This window comes from Boleophthalmus pectinirostris, unplaced genomic scaffold (assembly GCF_026225935.1).
Source record: "Boleophthalmus pectinirostris isolate CB_2022bp ecotype Guang Dong unplaced genomic scaffold, ASM2622593v1 HiC_scaffold_10, whole genome shotgun sequence".
Taxonomy (NCBI): Eukaryota; Metazoa; Chordata; class Actinopteri; order Gobiiformes; family Gobiidae; genus Boleophthalmus; species Boleophthalmus pectinirostris.
The window spans coordinates 27,587,219-27,610,728 of record NW_026570971.1 but is presented as its reverse complement, the minus strand read 5'-3'; the positions used below and the strand labels follow the sequence as shown (position 1 = coordinate 27,610,728).

Genomic DNA, 23,510 nt, shown 5'->3' with positions numbered 1-23,510 from the left:
AACAGTTTTGTGAAGCCCCATGTGGAGACTGCTGTTGTGATTCTGGCCTATCCAAAAATACGCCGAATTCAATTATTGTGAACACATAGATGTCTACAGAGGGCACTCTAATCCTAATTAAATCCAATGGAAACACAGGGTGTTGTCCAAATATAGGCATTATTTGAAAGGGCCCATATTACGCTATTTTCTGAGATTCACAACATTAATGCATTTTGTGTAATATAGAACTTTTAAATTTAATACCAAGGTGACCCAAAGCATGTTTAAAAGCCTCTGGACAAAACAATACATGATAACCTGTACCATGTGCAAAGTTTACTGGACATAAAAGAGAAGTTATATTTGAAATAATGAGTTCGATGGTGGTATTTGATAAAGAATTCAGACATTTTGGAGTCACCAGAGCAGGTTATTTTATCGGAGTGTCTTTTATCTTAAAGTTTCAAAAGAAGTTTTCAAATGTCGCAATTGAAATTCCTTTATTCTCTTTTTGATCATCTTCTTGTCCAACACACAGAGCAAAATGAAGCTTCAAGGCAGGATTTTCAGACACAAGGTTTAGGCTGGACTGCGAAACACTAAAAATGAACACACAAAGCAATAGTTTTGGTGATGGTAATACTGGAATGTATTCTGAATCTTTTAGTATATGTCTAAATGTGGAATTAGTTTTCATCCAAATTGCCCATAGCTGTTGTTTGATCACACTATATTACACACTGACTGACTGACACCTGTGAGCTTTAAGCCATGTTATAATGTTATAGATCAGAAAATAATGTTTTATAGACTCTTTAAGATGGAGATGCTATTGCTTTGCCTGGAATATTTCCACAGTATGGCATTAAACTTATCTATTTCCATGTAAACAAGCAAATGAACCACCAAGGCCAAATTACAATTCTGCCGTTGCCTTGTCGCCCTCGTTTTTGATTTATGGATCTGCGCCCAGGTCTATGCGCCGCAAAATAATTCACCGCCACAACACCAGGAGGCTCAGATTTAAAAATGGTGTCCGTGTTTACAAAATGAAGCGGGAAAGCGAAGTACCAGAAATGTATGTAGAGGACCAATCACAGCCTTTATCTTCTGCATCACTTTCCCTTGCTGTCTGCATTGGTTCAACACGTAGTTACAAAATTTCGGAGGTGCACATCGATCAACGCAAACAATTTGACACAACCATAAATTGGGCTTTACATTGTATATGCGTACACAGGCAATCCATGGATGTTTTTCAAGGGTCGTCTTTCAATCAAAACATGCAATAATAAATACAAGATATATTTAACATTCCAGGCAAAGCAATAACATTTCCATGGTGACAAGCAAATTGCAGGTCAGCTACTAGAAACATTACACAGTACACATTTAAAACTCTCAAATCAAGTGAATAAACCAGTGTATTTTTATTTCTTTGCTGTGAAATAGAATTATAGGGTCATTGCATCACAGTCTGTTGCATATTGACATGATATGGTATTAATGCTTTGTCAACAACTTTCACTTTGCACATTCACACACTTGTCCAGATCTTTGAAACCTGTTATTATGAACCACTCCAATGCAATCCAAGTTTGTTTCAATAACACACTTTATAAACTTTCCAAAGGGCTGCACATAACCGAACATAAAACAAACATTTGGTCTTAAAAGTAGAATTAAGTTCCCGAATAAAATAAACAAACAGTTCTAAGAGGAATACATACACTACCAGTCAAAAGTTTGGGCACTCCTTCTTTAACCTAAAAACTTGCTTTCTTACTGTGAAATGGGCTCGCCTCTCCTCAGGTCTGACTCGTAACTTGGCAATGTGGTGTCAACTGCTGTAAGGATAAACAGTGTAATGCCCTACTGTGGAACCAAGGGCGTAGGTTGAATAAGGACGGTGGGAACATGTCACAACCAATATCTGGGGAAGTCAAAATAGTCCCTACCAATATTTGCCATTTTATTTTAATAAACAAAAATATTAATTTATTCTGATATTTTTCCAAACTCAATACACATTTTAGTTCACATTTTGTTTCTTAGACCTTCTGAGATGTATTCAGTGATATGACGACAGGGTTGCTCCTTCTGCTATTTCATTGGCTGCAACAGAGTGATGTCATTAGTGGAGCCAGGAGCCTAAACTGGGGAAGCAGCAGGACAGGGCCAGCGCCTGAAGACGGCGGCTTGAGTAGACGTGAGTGAAGACTCTGTGCACCAAACTTTGAAAAACTCTTCAAAAGGAACTTACTTGGCTTCATCTTCAGCCAAGTAAGTTGCCTTATAATGAGTCGCAAAAAACAGCGGAAAAGAGTCAGAAAAAGAGCGACTATCACCACAAGTGCACCTCCCAAACTGACAAACTGACAATATTCCATGGAAAAATGTCTGGACATTACCTCACAAATATCTCCTCACCAACAAGCAAACGGAAATCTGCTACAAACTTTTACATCGCTGTTATCCGCAAAAGAATCATCTTAGAAGGACAATGGACACAAACTGTACATTTTGTGAACTGAAAAATGAAACCACCTCTCACTTATTTTGGACCTGCCCAGACTCTGTGTGTTTTTGGAAAGAATTCATAAAACATATACACAACTTCTTCTCCCATTTGACCCTTTCTTATAATAATGTGCTGTTTGGTTTTTGCACTGCGCATCATACAAGAAGTAAACAATATTATATAATTAATCTGTTAATCAAGTAACATATCAGTTTGTGTGGAACATTCCAAGCAATATCTCTGTTGAGGGGAGATGGTGACAGACCCTCTACCAGAAAAGTCACATAGTTCACCCTCGAGTTTACCACTTTAAACAATTTATGTACACAGAAGACATCAAATGTCAAAAGTGCAAAGCAGTGAGCAAAGCAAAGAGTTTGAAAGCTAGAGCAAGTTTTGTGTTATTCTGAGTTTATTTTTTCGTTTGCTACATCCCATATTTATCCATTCATAGTTGTGATGCTTTCAGTGAGAACTTACAATGTAAATAACTAAAAAAGAACCATAAATAAAAGAGTGTGCCCAAACTTTTGACTGGTAGAGTAGATAAAAACCGTCCTGGATGAATGAGATCACTTATGTACATGTATTTACAGTGGGTAGTATTGTAGTGTATTGTTTTCTGTAGTACCTGTGCTGCTGTAGAAGGCCAGTCTGGACGTAGTGTGGAACTTCTGAATGAGAAACTGAGAGAGAGATATTCTGTCATCTGTGCTCAGAGACTCATCTCCGCTCTTCCAGTACAACATCAGGTCCTCGTCCGTGTATGCATCTGGAAAACACACACACAAATACACACATTAACCGCGCAGAAAACACACACACATTTAATCACACAACCCTAAATGCTTTACAATTACTTCACTTATTCAAGATGATTCAGGTAGATTTATTGGTTCCCCATAGAAAAAAAAAAAAAAAAGTCTTCTGAATTTGACCGTTAATATAATTTGACTCATTCTCAAAAGGTGGTCTCTGTAACTTTTCTGGTACAGAATCCACCACATCCTTCTCTCTATGGAGGTGCTAATGCTTTGCCTAGAATGCTCCAAAGTACAGCATTAAACTTCTAAATTCTCACCATGGAGATTTGCAGGTGTTTCAATCAGGTTAAGTTACAAGGTTAGGTTTGAGAAGAAGTGACCCTGCTCACTGCAAGAATGCAATGTGTTTAAAGGTATTTTTGAGCATAAAAATACTTGGATAAATGCAAGGCTAGTTTAATGTTATACTGGGGAACATTCTGTGTAAAACATTAACATCTCCATGGAGACAAGGAAGTGAAAAATGACATGAAAGTCGATGAAGTCCGTGAAAGTACAACCAACATCCTTTGTCACTGAGCCCTCTACATTAGTCAGGCTGGTACCACCTAGTGCCTATGCTTAATTTCATTTCACTCCAGCGACTAATTCAGGAATCAAAATACACTAGACAGTTTACAAGACCTCGGAAACCGTAGACCACGCACCGGCCATTGACGTCAAACTCAAGCGCCTGTCTGGGTCCCTTTTGTGATACAGCACAGCAGTAAACAACGAGGTCAAGATGGATGTAAATGAAGACATACATCCTGTGTTGGCAACTATTCCCAAGATCGAGGATTTAAAGCCGGAACAAATAGACCGTTTGGTGAATTTTATCAAGAGGAAAGACATTATTACCCTTCTTCCTGCAGGATTTGGCGCATTACATACGTCACGACCAAATAGCAGCGACTGGTTAAATAAAAAATACTAGTAGCAAAGTAGTAGTAGCGAATGAATCCTAATGCTGCGAGGTCAGATGTTTTACCTCTACATCTCCAAAGCTCCAAATGCAATGTTCCACCTTGTCATGTCAAGTCATGTAGTGGTAGTTTTCAAGTTAACAGCTACCTTTTACCTTTAGTTCAGAAGAGATTGTCAATTCCAAATGATTCTAGTGAAGGTGTATGGAGTTTAAAAACACAGTGGAGCACTTCCTGTATGACCACATGACATCACACGGTGGAACAGAGAAGAACTCAGCCCAGATATGTAGCGTTTGAGTGTTAAAACTATGTGAAGGAAACAAAACGCAGCACCAGAAATCAGAAAAGAATATAATATGGATCTAAATCTTCCTGCCATTGGAGTCGTAATTTTGAAATAACTTGAGATAAGTAGGAGCAAACCCCACGGTGTTAATTTAGTATGAGAAACTGTTTAAATATCTTGAAAACGAGAATATAACAGATAATACATTCAAACCAGTTAGAACTACAAATGAATACTCTTAATTCGTTAAATACAACAAGCACTTTTAGTTTAATGTACGGCCCAGTTTGAATAGCTCATCACTGCATATTATCCAGCAGCAAAGAGGACCATTTGTATTTAAAATCACAAAGAATAAATTCAGCAGATCCTAATTAACCTATGCACATGCTCATTGACACTGTACTTTTTATTCAAATCTGAGTCTTCCATACAAATCTCCGTCATTATCTTACCATTATGTTATTTTCAATAGCTTTACAAGGCATATTCTGCTGTACAGTAGCATGGACACCATTTAGATAATGAGACAAAGTAATTATTTTAATAAGAAGAGCATTTTAGCTTTCGGCGACGATGAAGAATACTTTGAGAAGCTGTGGGAGTCCTTTTCGGGGCACAATTAGGACAAAAAAGAGGATTTTAAGTCTGAAAACTCCACAGCCAGAAGGGGGCAGAGCTCTTAATGCTTTGAGCACAGCAAGACATCCTGCCTTTGGGACCGAGGAAAACTTTTACAGAGAATATAAGTAACTGTTAAGTTTGGTGATCTGGCTGTGTTGAGAATAATAAAAATATACTTTCACAATATGTAGTTATAAGTTGGCAATACTTTGTTGGCATAAGAATACAATTTCAAACTTGACTTTGACACTAAGGAATAGACTCAATTCTCAATACCACATCCTGGATACCACAATGATACTTAAAGGTGCACTGTGGAACATTTCTAGTGGAGGGTCTGCCACATGCTTGTCGCCGTGGAAATGTTATTGCTTTGTCTAGAACATTGTTTCCCAAAGACTGGTGGGTAGCAAGAGATTTTTTGGGGGTCGCCTTGTCACGATCTGCATGTAGGTGACATGTTTTGTATAATTTCTAGTTTTTTTGTTATTATTTTATTGACAATTTTGTTCCAGAATTGCCGGTTCAATTGAATGTTGAAAAGAAAAAGAAATATTAAATTTAATGTCCAAATAGGCGACTTATGGATCCTTTTATTCCTGGTTCAATTCTCATTTTCATTGTTTAAAACTAATTGTTCAGACAGACACCATCACTCAATCAACAATAAAATATCCTCATTGATGTTCAATAATGGTCACACATTTATTTTGTGATTTTCAAATAATGCGCCTCTAAACCAGAACTAACACCAGGACTAAAACCAGGACTAACCCAGGACTAAACCAGGACTAAAGCAGGACTGAACCAGGTTTAAACTAGGACTAAACCACGACTAAACCAGAACTAAAGACCTGGTCTAGACCTGGTCTAAACCAGGTCTAAAATCAGGACTAAACCAGGACTAAACCAGGTCTAAACAACATGACACCTAACAGTAGGTTGACATAATTTAAGGTGATCTCATATAAAAAATAATTTCTCTATCAATAATATTTTTTAATCTGGTGAAGGAAAGGCTGATCTTGTTTCTGTCTTTTAACAGACAAAACCTCTTATATTAAGATATCGTGGTCTTTGTTTCTCTACAGCAAACAGTTGTTTATTCATGGAGACTTGGGCTCAGACAATTTGAAGACAACAAACAAGAATTTTCAGGATGTGGTTGCCACATTCATGTCGTTTAAAAAAACATGACAATATCAAGTAATCCAAAGTAATCAGATTACGTTACTCACTTTAAGTAATTTAATGGATTACGTTACAAACTACATTTTGGGGTGTGTAATCTGTAATCTGTAGGGGATTACATTTTAAAAGTAACCTTCCCAACACTGTTTATATTTCATGTACACAAGAAACAGATACAATTGTAGACAGGAGATATGTTGTGGATGCACGCAGGCAGGGGAAAGCAACTTGGGGGGGCCTCGCCGGTCCTAATTGTAAAGTGTGCCTGGACATGAATAGCGTCATAAATGTGTCTCTTGTGTTTTCAGGTGAGAAAAGAAGATTTAAGTGAATATTTATTTTGATAAACATAAGTTTATAAGTTAGATGTGCCCTATGTTGTGTGACCTAATTATAAAGTGTGCCTGGACATGAATAGCGTGATCATAAATGTGTCTCTTGTGTTTCAGTGCATACTGCATTAAATGGAAGTAAATATACACTCTCTGAAGCCTCTTTATCTGACCACAAGTGCTACATGTGTCCAAACTTTTGACCTCAAGAGACAGGGAAAGAACATGCAAACTCCTCACATTTCCGCAGCACCGCCTTGCCCAAAACTTGAAAACATAAATAATACTAATTGTTCAGAGAGAAACGATCACTCAGTCAACAATAAAGTATCCTCTTTAATGTTCAGTAACAGTCACAGATTTATTTTGTGATTTATGAATAATGTCTCTTGACTTAGGTTGCAAAGATATGTAACTTTTAAAATATGGGTCCCCAGAAAAAAACTTTGGGAAACACTGGTCTATGTGCTCTTACTTGTTCTGATACAGCTCAACATCATTCTAAATCTATTTCAGAAAGGCTCATTCCTGCCCTGTGAATGTGACGTTTTTTAGTATTGACACCAGCAAATGAGTATCTAGTTTTGATACTTGTTTTAGCATCGATTAGGATCTTATTTTCTATACTTTTGACAACCCTACTTGTAAAAACACAGCTACTCTCGTGAGATTTCAACCTTCTGCAAATCAAAACAACAAAGAAATAAACTCCTTGAAAAACAACATATACCCAACTCAGAAGTTCTGGTCTCCTACTGCGACTCAGAGCCTAATCCTGGTATGCCTTTTCCTTTGTAGATCCCTATCATCCTCGTTACTTAATTCCTAATAGCGTTGCCAAATCTTCCCCTCCAAACTGTTGACTCCACGCGAGCATTGGCTAGTTCACAGACAACTTAGTCTTAAGACATCACAGGACGAGGCGTAATCTTAAATTTATGGCCACGGTTTTTGAAAGGGCCCCTGGTGAAGAGAGCCGCTTCCTGGGAATACCTTTGATGTGAGTGAAATGGCGAATCCCTGAGTATGCGCGGAGGAGCTATCGTCTGTCCGCCCTCTGCATCCAAAACGCACAGCTGTCAATCAAACGCGGGGGCTGTCTTAAACTTTTCACACCGGCTATAGCCTCATGAGGAGATTTGGTATTCTGAATAAAAGCAAATTTAAATCGGGGTTATAACTGCAATAAAAACTACTCAATTGCTATAACACTTCTAATTCACGTCTAGTCTAAAGGAGGACAATAATGTGCAATATACTTTATTAATCAAAAGTCTGGACACACTTTTTCATCTATGCTTCTTTGTTATTTCCAAGATTATTTATACTGTAGATTCTCACTGAAGGCATCAAAACTATGAATGGACACATATGGGGTATAATAAAAACAAAAACAAACTCAAAATAACTCAAAACTTGATTCAGATTTAATGTTTTTTTATTTATTTATTTTTTTTTATAACCTGGTTCATGCCTTTAGCATTTCTCGACCCTGATAATGCACAGTTTAGAAGGGTTTGCAGAGCTGTTGACTATATAATTCCATATACAGTATGTTGTTACCATATATTTGATGTCTTGTGCGTATGTAAAATGTAGAAAACAGTACATTTTAAAAACACACATTGGCAAAGAAGATGTGTCCAAACTTTTGACTGTGTGTATTACATATTTGAACTGCAAGAGACAGAGAAAGAACATGCAAACTCCTGATATGGAAAGTCACCTCAGTAACTGCACTGAACCGACTGGACCTTCACACTGTGACTTAAGAGCTCTAAACACATTTCCACTTTGAGTCAGGACACATTACGTTTTTAAGACAATAAAACTCTTAGTAATTGCACACTTGCCTGTTCCTCCTCGCCTCATGTGGCCTTTATTCTCTCATGTGTGCTCAGCTCATCTCTTGTGTGCTCTCTGATCTTCTTCTCTCAGGACAAATCTGGCACACTGTCAGACAGCAGTAATGTACCGTATATTTTGAACTATAAGTCACACTTTTTTTCATGGTTTGGGTGTTTCCTGCAACTTGTACTCCGTAGTGACAGAGAGAGAAAATTTTCACACTGACGGCCATGAGAGGGCGCTCTAGGCTTGTGTGTCTGTATCTGCTACTTCTGTACCAATGTCACTTGGCGCCCTACTGCGCATGCCTCCTGCAAAAAAAGCCACTGCCCTGATGCAAGTAGTGACATATTCAGCCGAGAACAGTAATCAAGCAGCAGAAAGAAAGTTTGGGGTGAGTGAGAAATTTGAGAGACTGGCAGAAAGCGGGGATGGAGAACACAGCGCCAAAGTCACTGAATGGATCGACAAAGCCTGGACTTCAGTGACAACCAAAATCATCCTGTCAGGGTTTAGAAAGTCTGGAATAATTCTAACTAATGCTAATGTTGAGTCTGATGACAGCTACACAGAAGAGGAAGTGGCACTCCATTTACCTCATGATTCTATGGTTTATCTCCAGAGGTCATGAAGTTGCTCAGAAATGACACAGAGGATGAAGAATTCAATGGATTTGGAGTGAAACCAAGAGTTTGCTTAAACTTGTTCTGTTCTGTTGTTTATGTTATAGTTATCTGAAGAACTGTTCATATGTGACAATAACAGTCTGTTGTTCTCTGTTCTGTTGTTATTGCTATAACTTGCCTTTCAACAGTTCCTGGTCTCTGATTTTATAAAATAATTTCCCCACAAAAAGTGCTACTTATAGTCCGTTGCAACTTATTTATGTTTTTTTCTTCTTCATTACGCATTTTTTGGCTGGTGCAACATTATACTCCGCAGCGACTTATAGTCTGAAAAATACGGTAGATAGCATTCAGTGGTGATACGTGAGAATATAACGGGGCCGGGCCAGGCAGTGTAATTACAGATAGTAGCTTTAAAGTAACCCAAAATATTAACACTAATGTAAATCTATTCCATTATTAGTAGGGCCCTAACCAGTCGACTGATATAACATCACAATAAAAACATAAACACGAGAAAAAGATCTGTAACACAAGAAACATTTTGAATTGTTTGTTAGAGAGAAGTTGAGGTGGTGAGAGCAGACAGTATACCAGACTTGTCAGGGGCCTGGACACTGATGGAACTCAAAACAAACCTCTCATGGTGGTTGTGATTTTTACGCTAGAGCCATTTATCAAGTTTTTTTTAAAGGATGTCCATACACATTATTATTGTTTTAACGCGCCTCTAATTGATTTATTATCACTGAGGACACACATTTAAATGCAAATGGAACACTTCAGCGTGCAACAGCCTGCCCATACAATTTATTGCTTTTTTAATCAAGTCATTTATTTTCAGTGTACAGCGTTACAAACCTCAGCTGGCATTGAGGAAGCTAAAACTTTTCTTGTGTCATCAGTTAGCAGTTAGAAAGCAAAGGGAGAAAGACTACTGCCACACAGCCAAATAACACAACTTTGTAAGTTAACGTAAAAAGCAGCACTGTGTAACTTTTCTGATGGAGGGTCAGTCAAGCGGATGAGATGTTGCTTTGTCTGGAATGTTCCACAGTATGGCATTAAACACATCTACCTTGTGGTTATTCAATTACGGGTGGTTTTATATCTCAAAAATACCTTGAGAAAATGCATTCTGACTGTGAGTGGGATCATCTCTCCACAGATCTGACCTGTAACTTGGTCTGGTTTGGTCTCCATGAAGATAGAAAGGTTTAATGCCATACTGTGGAACATTCCATTCCAATAACATCCATTCGTTTATCCAGTTTCTTCTGGTTATCCGGGGCCAGGTCACGGGGGCAGCAGTCTAAGCAGGGACTTCCAGACTTCCCTCACCCTGGACACTTCCTCCAGCTCCATGGGGGGACCCCAAGATGGTCCCAGGCCAGCTGAGAGACATAGTCCCTCTAGTGTGTCCTGCGTCTTACTCGGGGGCTCCTTCTGAGGGAGGTGCACAGGTGGAATACGGAACAGATGCCCGAGCCACTTCAACTGGCTCCTCTCGACGTGGAGGAGCAGCGGCTCTACTCCGGGCTCCTCCTACTGAGTTCCTCACCCTATCTTTAAGAGAGTGCTCAGCTACCCTGCATAGGAAACTAATTTCGACCACGTGTAATAACATCCATCTCCATGGAGGAAATCATTTGATGGACCCCCCGCCAGAAAAGTTGCACAATGCACCTTTAAACAATAATAATAATTTGAAAAAAACAAATGTGTATGGACCTGTATGTGGCCTGTGTGTGTCCTTACTGTTATCACAACTGAATCTGGGATGCCAGTGTCTAAACCTGCAGATAGAGTACTCCATAAATGTATGTCATGTGAAAGCTCTGAACCTCCAGAAATCACTCACTGAGCTGCATAGGCTGCACTAGTATCTGTTGCATTAAAAAAAAAAATCATTCTCTCTGTAAATAGGGTTGCCTCTCCACAGATCTGACCTGTAAAGTAGCCTACAGAGTATAGTTGTCTCCCATGAAATAGATTTAATCTACACTGACAAACCAAGCACATCTCCATGAAGACAAGCAGGTGACGGACCCTCCACCAGAAAAGTTGCGCAGTGCGTCTTTAACCCCACTGGATTTAGACTCTGAAACTGGCAACCCAAATGAGAGACTCGTGCGAGGCTCATTCTGCTTTCTGACTGGATAATCGTCTTGAGACCCAAAACACAAAATGATGACATAAATAAAAAGGAACTTACGTCTAATGTTTTTTAGAAATAAGAATAACTCAACTTTCGAAATGTCGTCAGTAAAAGCTATATTTGATTTGAACATGTCTACCTTGTATCCGGGGTCACAAATGATTCACGTTTATTATATTTAAAATCAGAATATGGTTCCTGTGGTAAGAATAAAAGCAGGAAAGCAGTCAAATCCATAAGAAGCAGACATACACATCTGTAAATGCAGTTTCATAAAGTGAAGATGTGGCGGCGATGGCCATATTCACATCAACTTTGCCCTTTACCTTAAAAGAGAAGCCTTTCTTTTATGGCTCTATAAGCACTTTACTGAGGCTGGGTGAAGACACACGGAGGAGAGAGAAACAAGAGAGAGAAGAAGTGGAGAGAGAGGGAAGGAAAGGGAAAGAGAGAGAGAGCGAGGCAGAGAGAGGGGACAGAGACAGAGAGAGATAAAGAGAGAGAGGGAGAGAGAGAGAGACAGAGAAATGGAACAGAGAAAGAGAGCGCAAGAGAGAGATAAAAAGAGAGAGAGGGACCAGAGAAAGAGAAGGCGCGATAAAGATAAAGAGGGAAAGGAGTGGAGAGAGAGAGAAGAGAAATGGGGAGAGACAGACAGAGAGAGGGACCAGAGAAAGAGAGAGAGAGAGAGATAAAGAGAGAGAGGGAGAGAGGGACTAGAGAAAGAGAGAGCATGAGAGAGATAAAGAGAGAGAGAGGGACCCAAGAACGAGAGAGCCAGAGAGTGGAAAAGATAAAGAGAGGGAGAAAGAGGAGTGAAGAGAGAAGAGACGTAGGGAGAGACAGACAGAGAGAGGGAACAGAGAAAGAGAGAGAGAGATAAAGAGAGGGAGCGAGAGGAGTGGAGAGAGACATGGGGAGAGAGGATGATAAAGAGAGAGAGGGGAGAGGAGAGAGCGAACGAGAGAGATAGAGAGAGGGAGAGAGAGGAGTGGAGAGAGAGAGAGACATGGGGAGAGACAGACAGAGAGAGGGATGAGAGAGAGAGGGATGAGAGAGAGAGAGAGAGAGGGAACAGAGAAAGAGAGAGACAGAGAGCGATAAAGAGAGAGAGGGAGAGGAGTGGAGAGAGAGAACAGACATGGGGAGAGACAGACAGAGAGAGGGACCAGAGAAAGAGAGAGAGAGAGAGAGATAAAGAGAGAGAGGGAGAGAGGGACCCGAGAACGAGACAGCCAGAGAGCGGAAAAGATAAAGAGAGGGAGAAAGAGGAGTGAAGAGAGAAGAGACGTAGGGAGAGACAGACAGAGAGATGGAACAGAGAGAGAGAGAGAGAGAGCAAGAGAGTTAAAGAGAGGGAGCGAGAGGAGTGGAGAGAGACACGGGGAGAGAGAGGATGATAAAGACAGAGAGAGGGAGAGAGAGAGAGAGAGAGAGCGAGTGAGATAAAGAGAGAGAGGGACCTGAGAAAGCGAGAGAGACAGCAAGACAGACAAAAAGAGAGAGGGAGAGAGGGATCAGAGAGAGAGAGAGCAAGAGAGTTAAGGGGGGGTGATAAAGAGAGAAAGGGGAGTGGAGAGAGAGAGAAATAGAGAGGGAGAGAGAGAGGGGAATGGAGCGACATAGAGAGAAAGGGATAAAGAGAGAAAGAAGGAGAGACAGAGAGATGGAACAGACAAAGAGAGAGAGATAAAGAGAGAAAGGGGAGGGGAAGGAGTGAAAGAAAAAAGAGAGAGGGAGAGAGAGAGATAAAGAGAAAGAATGGGAGAAAGAAAGGAAGAGAGAGGAAACAGAAAGAAAGAGACATGGAGAGAGAGGAAAAAGAAAAAGAGAGAGCAGGAGATGAGAAAGAGAGACAGACAGAGAGAGAGAGAGAGAGAAAGAAAGATGGTGAAGCATTGCTGTAAACGTCGTGAAACAAAAATTCACTTGAAGGTAAAGGTCGGTCTCCCACACAGAGCGGCTGACTCATTGAAATGCACTTTTTTATTTCAAAGTTTCATTGTGCCTCCAGTACTTTATAATGTGATTTTAAAAAAAAATATTATTATTGACACCTTTGACATGCGCAGGAAGTAATGAATGAAAACGTCTTATCTGTTTTAATGTTACGTCCTTCAGAATGGCTTGACATCATGTGAATGCAGCCACTTCAACCTTATGGAAAAAAAAAAAAGTCACATTAAAGATTCCGTACCTGATTTTATTGTCTTAAAAAGTACTTCATTTTAAAAGTGGCGGTTGGCCATAAATGCTTTTTAATTAGACGCAGATTTTTTTGTCCTCAAGAGCTGCTGATGTAACAATATCCCGGTCTCACTGTACGATATTTATTGCGATATCGTAGGAAAGCTCACGATATGGTGGGGAGGCTCACGATTAGGGATGTAACAATATCCAAATCTCTCTGTACGATATTTTCACGATATACAGCTCACGGTACAATATTTACGATGATATTTTGTGGAGGCTAAACAGCTAAAACTGTTAATATGCTACTTTTTCCTCTTAAAACGCCTTGACAAGACTTAATCCAAAGAACTAAGACTTAAAAGTGCTTAGAACTGTTATTTCTTCTTGTAGTCTGCACTGAAATAGAGCAAAGGATCATGGTCTATGTAGTTCCCTCTTTTTTTTAGCTACTGCTACACCATAACTCTTCATTTAAGCAAAGAGACTTAGAATTCGATATATTGTGATGGTCCACGATATTATTTGTGAGAACTTTGACGATACGATATCACGATATTCCGGTTATTGTTACCCTACAATTTATCTGTACTTGATGAAGACTCATTTTGCTCAAACACATGAAAAAAAATCAGGTTTGAGTTTGACATTTCAGAATTTAAAATGACTTGTAGACAATCGAAAAGAAAAATGTCCCAGTACAGATATATTGTATTGACTTAATGCGGTCAAAATAAGTCTGCTGTCTGCTTAACTGTTTGATAATCAGGAAGTGTGTGTTAGAATGGTAGTTGCTGTTAGAGTTACGTCACTGCTCCACTTGACTCCGTTGCGAAAAGCGGTTAAAAACTCATCGCTGTGAATAATTAGGGCGCTCTGAATGCATAAAAGGTAAGCGCAGGAACAACTTTGGACAACTGCAAACTGTCGAAAATGAACACGTTCTGTTTTGGTCGTTTTTCAGACAGTAAAAAATCAGACAGAGCAGCTTTAATCGTCTCGAACTGGTCTGATCCAGTGTCTGTGGTCAGGGTCACCTCTCAGGGCACTAAGCACGCTGAGTTCTGTCACCGTCAATACCAAACTGAAACGGCAAAATAAAGAGATGATAGGACTTTCACAGGACTCTGAGACGAAAGAGGACTGGGGAGGAGGATGATGGGGTGTTATGGCCATTAAGGAGAGAGAGAGAGAAGGAGAGGGAGATAAGGAGAAGTGATGTGAGAAAGAGAACGTAGGTAGAGGAAAATAATGGAGAGGGGACTGAAACGGGAGAGACTGGTGAAAGACAGGCTGAAGAAGAGAGAGGAAGGAGTGAGGGGAGTGAGACGGGGGATAGAAAGAGAGAAGAATGAAAGAGAGATGGGGCAGAAAGATGAAGGGAGAAGGAGAGACAGATAAAGTGCGGTCGAGAGAGAGAAGTCGGGGCGGAGAAGTGAGAGAGAAAGCGAGAAAGTGAAGAGGATAAAAGAGAGGGTGGACAAGAGAGAGGAGAGAAGGTAGAGTGAGGGGAGAGGAGGGAGGGAGAAGGGAAAGCGAGAGGGGGAAAGAGAGAGAGAAGTTTATCTTGACTCACAGCTCTCGAGCTCCAGAGAACAGGTCTGAGAGTCCAGAGGGAAGCGGCTGAAGTCCATGTTACAGGCAGCAGTCACCGTCACCCTGAAAAACACACAATGGAACACAATGTAAACCTAAAATTTATTACACAAAATGGATTCTTGTGAGCTTTATGCCATGTTAGAACATTATTTCGTCAAAAACATACCTGCAGTTGTGTTTTGTTTCATTCACATGTTTAAGTAATCCTTTCTTATTAGTCTGTCTACATCTCCAAAGCTCAAAATGCTTGTAGTTTTCAAGTTAACAGCTACTTCGTACTGATTTCCAGAGCTAAAATGATCAAATTTATTCTAGTGAAGGTGTATGGAGTTTAAAAAACAGAGGTGTGGACTTGCAAATTGTGACTTGGACTCAAATCACACTTGTGTCACTATTTTTAGAACTTGAGACTTCACTTGATAAAACTGACTAAGACTTGGGACTCGACTTGAACTTGAACGTCAGTGACTTGGGACGTGACTTGGACTCACGCTGTGACTTGAGAAGACTAGATGCTTCTTTTAAAAAATATATGTTTTTAGAAAATACTTTTCTTTTTGCCGTTGATAAATGTGGTGTTTCATTTTACAGGAAGAACAAACCGGAACATGACCCTCCCACTTCTGTGTTTGTTACTTTGAGTGTAACTGAAGTACTGTGACATGGTATCCTCAAATGTACTACAGTAGAGTAATATACAGTACAATACAATAATATACAGTACAATACAATAATATACAGTACAATACAATATATCAGCGAGAACTACAAAGGACATGAACCTTCCATTTCTGTGCAGACAATGACAGAATTACTCTTATTAAGCATAAATCTGAATTCTTTCTGTTCTGACCGTTATGATTCACACTAAGATCTTGTCAAGACATTTAAAAAGGAAAAATTTGCATTTCTACAACTCTTATATAAACACTCATATATAAATATACCATGACTTTTTAAGTACAATTTAGTTTTAAAATCATAAAAATTGCAAAAACTAAAGCTATATTAGGTACTTTGGTTAATGGAAATGATTTGAAGCTCAAAGCAGATGACTTGGACTTGATTTGGACTCATGGGCCAGTGACTCGAGACTCGACTTGGTCTTGCCTGTATTTGACTGAGGACTTGACTTGGACTTGAGGACAAAAACTTGAGACTTATTTGAAACTTGCAAAACAAAGACTTGGTCCCACCTCTGATTTGTTGCACCACATGACATTACAAGGTGGAGCAGAGTGTTTTCTCAGCCTAAATATGCAGAATTTTTGTGCTAAAAATGTCTTGCTGTGTCTCGCTCTGTCTCAAACGTGTTGGCCTCCCTCCATGTAATAAAGGAATTTTAATATATTCAGTCAGTGTGCCTCGGGTTTGTACCTTGCTCACTTTTACACTTTTCAGTACGATTTCTGTAAAGATTTCAAGTTCAGACCTCGTAGAGCACCTGCACTGCTACTTTTGACTTTTTTATGACCCAGTGAAGCGCTCTACCTCTTCTCTACATCTGATAACTCCAGGTATATTTGTGATGAGGAAACAACATTATAACATGGATCAGAAAATGGTGTAATATGGACCCTTTAATAAAAAATGATCCAATATTTGTAGTGTATTCATAATTAATAATAACAAAACACAAATATATAATTTAGATGCAACAATTTCCGAAACAGTTTACTGGTTGGGAATTCCCAGTTTACCCAATTTCAGATTTCTGGATCAAAGTAAAGGCTTTCAAAACATCCCAAAAGTTGTGTGAGGATTTGAACATAGTCAGGAAGACGGTTGAAAGTTCTTATTTAAAAATGTTTTGATGTAGCCTGACTTATTTCTTGCCGATGTCATAAAATTCCTAAATTGGCTGTATTTCTCATAATGTCATCATCTCAAACTGTACTGCAAAACACTGTTCACCAGCTCAAAGTCTATCCTGGAAATTTTCAACAAAACATCTTGGAAATAAATAACGGGATTTTCAATATTTAGACGAACAACAACGTGGAAAAATGAATTATGCATGTACCAATTGTCAGTGTAAATGCAGTTGAATAGCAGTTGAAGAAATGAGTTGAAAAGTGAAAGTTAAATCCGAGGTCCTGTTTAAATAAGCTGTCAGCCTGAGGAATAGAGGTTTTGCGATGCTAGAAATCGGAAAAAAAATAATTCATGAATTTCTATGTTCTGGATCTGAAGATGGTTCAGATCGAGCGGCTACAAACAACTTCAAACGCCATCCGAAAGACTTTCTCTCCCCCCTCGCACGCTACGTTCTCTGTCTGCGGCTTCCTGCGAAATCAAAGGAAGCTCAGACGCATCGAGGAATATAAAGTAATTAAAAATGAATCTTGCAAAATGATATAATGAGTAAACAGTGGTGTGGTTTAACAAAAGAGATCTAGAGGGTGACAGCAGCAGAGGAACAGCCCCATGTATATCTATAATGATTTGTTTAATTGTTACTGTAATGAGAACTGGGTATAATTAAAGATAAAGAACTCAGGCTTTTTAATTGTGCACTGTGAAACTTTTCACTCAAAACAAGAACGTCATCATGGACGTAAATAGGCAGCGGACTGTCCACCAGAAATGTTACAATGTAAAGGCTCCATATGATGCTATTTTCTGATCTATAATGTTGTTTCCTAATCAAAAACAGCCTTGGAGTTGTGTTTTGTTTCATTCACACATGTTTAACACACAAACCCTGCAAATCCTAAATTCTTCTCTCAAACTAAAATCACTCCACCTTGTGATGCCATGGAATTTCTAATCTCTACTGAACAAAAGGTAAAAGGAGTTGTTGAACTTGAAAACTACTGCTTTATCACAAGGTAGAACAAGGTAGAGCATTTTGAGCTTCGGAGATGTAGACAAGCTAATAATAAAAGGTTACTCTAACACGGGGGTCATCAAACTAAGGCCCGCGGTCTGACTCCACGCCCCTTTGACCGACTCTCCAGCCCCTCTGTAGCCAGGCTGGCGTCACTTAGTGCCTCTGCTCAATTTAATTTCTCTCCAGTGACAAGGTCAGGAATCAAAACACACTAGACGGTTTGCAAGAACCCTGGAAGTGTGAGTTCGGGAAGCCAATCAGTGAAGAGCCGTACATCTGTGTTGGCAAGGATTCCTGAGATTGAGGATTTAAAGTCGGAACAAAGAGAATGTTTGGTGAATTTTATCAAGGGGAAAGACGTTATTGCCCTTCTTCCTACGGCATTTAGGAAAAGCTTAATATACTAGTTAGCATTACATATGTCACAACCAAATAGAGTCGATAGGTTAAATAAAAAAAGTACCTGCCTACCGTTGAGCGAACGAATCCTAATGCTGCGAGGTCAGATGAAGTGAAACCAGCTGATGAATCAGGCTAGCCCCTCTGCCCCTCACCAGGTGAACTGGGCCTATGAGGCAATCCTCAAAAGTTGTCATGGCCTATTTTTTTTATATTTTTTTGACAAATAATAACATGTCTGAATCTTGTATTTTGTAGATTTTTTTTCTATTAAAAAATATGTATTTATATGAAGTATTTATTTTTATTTTAAAATTTGTATATAACGTATTTACATTTGCTGACAAGCTCGAGATCAAACAGTGACAGTCAGTGCATGTGCTGTTCTGTAGTGCAGTTAAGGACAGCAAAATGACTTGTGTTAAAGTACAGTAAGTTGACAGAGAGTGCCAAGTTTTCAAAGAACAGTGGATGACCTATTATGTTTTTGTTCAGTGTAAGGACCGTGTAGTTTGTCTGATATGTAAAGAAAGTGTGGCGGTTTTCAAAGAATAAAATCTGCGTCGTCAGGGTCATACAATTCTGTTATACGGCCGACACGACCCCGACAGTCAGGAGCGATAATGTGGCCCCCAGAGAAAAAAAAGTTTGGTGACCCCTGCTCTAACGTGTGAATGAAGCAAAAACACACTCCAGGTCTGTTTTTGATGAGGTAACAACATTATAACTTGGCTAAAAGGTCACAAGAGTCAACTTTGCATTATATAGGACCATTATTTGGACATAACAATTCTATTTCTTGTTTAAAGGTGTACTATGTAACTTTTCTGGTGTAGTATCTGCCACCTGCTTGTCTCCATGGTGATGCTATTGCTTTGCCTGAAAAACACAACCAATTTTTCATTTTTACTTTCCTTTTCAACACAGCCGACCAAAACTATGAAACACCACAAGTCCAAGAGGCCCTCATTTGTGTCACTGTTGATTTAAAAAGTACACGTCCAAGTTGCCAGACATGTTCACAAATTGCTCAAAATCAGGAACAGTCTTGTCTCTTTTGATTGCACCACACCATTTTGTCAGTCTCTGCTAAAGTGTCTCTTGGTTGAAAAATATTTATAGGTTCTTGCACAATACACTTTACATGGGTCCATTATTCATTCAGCCCATGTACTTTTACTGCCTGGAGATACGATACCCTCCATTGCCCCGGTACTGAGCCAGCAACCTCTGACCACTATCATAAATACTTTTTATCACTATCACAGCCATGTCAACAGGTGGGTGAAGTGTACTGCTAAAAGACACAAGGTCAGTATGCAAAGTCAGGTGTATTTATAAAGCACATTTAAAACACAGCTTCCCAAAGTGCTATACAGAGGTAATATAAAGTGCAATATAATACATACAAAAACACAATAAAATAAAACAATAATACAATATAAATGTCCCACTCAGCTTGTGTTACATGTCCTATATTATGCAAAACTGACTCTTTTGAGTTTAAAGACATTTAGACATTAGAATGTTCTTATCTCTTCAAAAACATACATGGAGTTGTGCTTTGTTTCATTCACGCACGTTTGAGTAATCCTTTAAAGAGACAGTCTGGAATTTTGGACCTAGGACCTCATTTCCTAGTGAGCCAGAGTATTGGAGACATGTGGAGAAACTTTTTTAAATATTCCATAAAGTCCTTGTATTTGCAGAGGTCGCTGGTGCTAGGCTAGTGCATGTCAATGGCCATAGTTAGCCTATCACTAAAATCAGTCTTACCCACTCCACAAAACACCCGAAGCAAATTTATGATTACACCAGACTATCACTGTAAATGTCTGTGTTGATAGAATAATGTTTGAAATAAAACTAACTTTGCATCGCATGAATCGTCGCATGTTGAGAGACTATTTTCTCATATATCAGTCCGCCGCTGCCAAGCTTTCGATCAGGAAGTACAACTTGCTGCTGCTGCTCAGACATAAATCCTTCAAATTGCAAGGATGGTTTTACTTCTAAAATTATTCTATCAACACAAACATTTACATTGACAGTCTGGTGTAATAATAGATTTGCTTCATGTGTTTTGTGGAGTGGATTAGACTGTTTTTAGTGGCAGGATAACTATGGCCATTGACATGCACTAGCCTAGCACCAGCGACCTCTGCAAATACAAGAACTGGATGGAATATTTTAAAAAGTGTCTCCACACGTCTCCAACACTCTGACTAACTAGGAAATGTCCAAAATTACGGACTGTCCCTTTAACGTTAGTGTGTCTGTGTCTCCAAAGCTCAAAAGGCTCTGTTTTGTGGTGGTTTTCAAGTTTAACAGCTACTTTTATACCTTTTGTTCAGTGGAGATTGGCAATTCCAGGCCTGAAATGATCCAAATGATTCTAGTGAATGTGTATAGAGTTGAAAACACATAGGAGCACTTCCTGTATTACCACATGACATCACAAGTGTTTTCTTTGTGAGAGAAGAAACTTGCAGGGTTTGTGTGTTAAACATGTGTAAATGAAACAAAACACAACTCCAGATATGTTTGTGATGAGGAAACAACATTCAGGAAATAGCGGAATACGGGCTCTTTAAAATTCAGTGCAAAAAAATGAATTTTTAACAAAGAGTCTTGGACCAGCTACAGCCTGGCCCCCTCTAGTTTTGAGGTTTGTCGAGGTGCAAAACTAGCTGGAATCAACCCCCAAACCATAATGAGATCCACAAAAGTTATGCCTCTCTTTATAGCAGTAAATACAAAAGTGGCTGTGTGTCTCGAATGACCAGATGTTCCAAGAAGAAGATAAAAGCGTGGTTTGAAAAGATGCCATTTTCACAGAGGGGATAATGTTCAAATAGCAGGGTATGCGGGGTAAGGATGCCCTCCCCCTGAATGACCCAGACAGCCACAGGGATGTCAGTATTGTTAAGAATCCCAGCAGCATTTTGTATATCAAATTTAAAGGTTTGACTCTTGTGAATTTTTTGCCATATTAGAATTCTGTTACTTTGCCAAAAATATACCTGGAGTTGTGTTTTGTTTCATTCACACATGTATGAGTAATCCTTTATTATTAGTCCGTCTGCATCTCTAAAGCTTGAAATGCTCTGTCCCACATTGTGATGTCATGTTGTGGTAGTTTTCCACTACTTTAACACCTTTTGTTCAGTAGAGATTGCCAATTCCAGGGCTGAAATGATCCAAATGATTCTAGTGAAGGTGGATGGAGTTTAAAAACACAGTGGAGAATCTATGTATCCTTCATTCATTCTTTTTTCAATATAAAATCTAAAATAAGAAAACAAAAAAAAACATCTTCATTATTTGTCTCCAAAACCAAAAAACTGATAACAATTTGTTTTTTCAGTTTTTGATTTTGTGTTTAAATGAATAATGGAAAAAACGGATGACGTTTCCCGTTTCTGTGACTTAAACTGCGATGCCGAACTTTTGCACCACATATGGACTGAACCAGGACTAGCTAAACCAGATCCAGCCAGACTAGAACCAGACCGGGACTGAGATCAGGACTTAGACAGGGACCAGACCAAGACTGACTCTGGGATCAGGACCAGGACTGAGGCCAGGACCAGACCAGTACCAGGCCCGGGCCGTGATTGAGACTGGGACTGAGACCGGGACTGAGACCGGAACTGAGGCCAGGACCACACCGGGACTGAGAGCGGGACTGAGACCGAGAGACTGAGACCAGGACTGAGGCCGGGACCACACCGGGACTGAGAGCGGGACTGAGAGCGGGACTGAGATCGAGACTGAGACGGAGACTGAGACCGGGACTGAGGCCGGGACCACACCGGGACTGAGAGCGGGACTGAGAGCGGGACTGAGAGCGGGACTGAGACTGAGACTGAGACCAGGACTGAGACCGGGACTGAGGCCGGGACCACACCGGGACTGAGAGCGGGACTGAGAGCGGGACTGAGAGCGGGACTGAGATCGAGACTGAGACGGAGACTGAGACCGGGACTGAGGCCGGGACCACACCGGGACTGAGAGCGGGACTGAGAGCGGGACTGAGACGGAGACTGAGACTGGGACTGAGACCGAGACTGAGACCGGGACTGAGGCCGGGACCACACCGGGACTGAGATCAAGACTGAGACGGAGACTGAGACCGGGACTGAGGCCGGGACCACACCGGGACTGAGAGCGGGACTGAGACTGAGACTGAGACCGGGACTGAGACCGGGACCAGACCGGGACTGAGAGCGGGACTGAGAGCGGGACTGAGGCCGGGACTACACCGGGACTGAGACCGAGACTGAGACCGAGACTGAGACAGAGACTGAGACCGGGACTGAGACCAAGACTGAGACCGGGACTGAGGCCGGGACCACACCGGGACTGAGAGCGGGACTGAGACTGAGACTGAGACCAGGACTGAGACTGGGACTGAGACCGGGACCAGACCGGGACTGAGAGTGGGACTGAGACCGGGACTGGGACAGGGACTGAGACTGGGACAAGATCAGGACTGAGACTGGGACCAGACAAGGACTGAAAAGAGTTTAGTCCTGGTTTAGTTCTGGTTCAGTCCGTATGCGGCGCAAAAGTCTGGCAATTCCTGGTATATTTGTGATGAGGAAACAGCATTATAACATAGATCAGAAAATAGTGTAATATGGGCCCTTTGAATAAAATACTAAGAAATACATACTGAAAACTGCACAAAAATGACATGGCAAATTACATTCAAACTGTTCACTGTTGAATTATATTGGTGAAGTAATATCAGCTGTATGTAAAATCTATTTATTTTTCATTAAGTTGACCTCTCTGTGCCCCCAGATACAAATTAAACATGTTCAAATCAAATATAGCTTTTACTAATAACAATTCTACTACTGATTTATTCTTAATTACAAAAACATTAGACGTGATTGCCAAGTTGTTAATGTTATAATTTGATGTTTTGGTTCTCAAGACAATTACCCAAGTAGAATGAGCCTCACAGGAGTCTCTCATTTGGGCTGCCAGTTTCAATGTCTAAATCCAGCAGGTTAAAAAACTAAAAGGACTGCAGCCAACTATTTCTCAGTGCTAGTGCAGCCTCTACAGTTGAAGTGTATGCTGTCTGATGTCCATATGATAAGAATCAGAAAAACTTGTATGTGTCTGAAGGTTAAAACACTGGCAACCCAGGTTTAGCTGTGATTGTGGTTCCTTTG

General features: G+C 40.1%; 1 protein-coding gene across 1 annotated transcript in view; it reads right to left on the bottom strand.

Annotated features, from left to right (window-relative positions):
- The window catches only part of gabrr2a (gamma-aminobutyric acid type A receptor subunit rho2a), a 127,428-nt gene that overhangs the window by 18,727 nt on the left and 85,191 nt on the right, over nucleotides 1-23,510 (bottom strand). The window contains exons 5-6 of the mRNA XM_020919049.2: nucleotides 15,067-15,149; nucleotides 3,135-3,275 (exon numbers count right to left, since the gene is read on the bottom strand). Coding sequence (XP_020774708.2) covers nucleotides 3,135-3,275; nucleotides 15,067-15,149 — 224 coding nt within the window. The remainder of the gene's footprint in view (nucleotides 1-3,134; nucleotides 3,276-15,066; nucleotides 15,150-23,510) is intronic.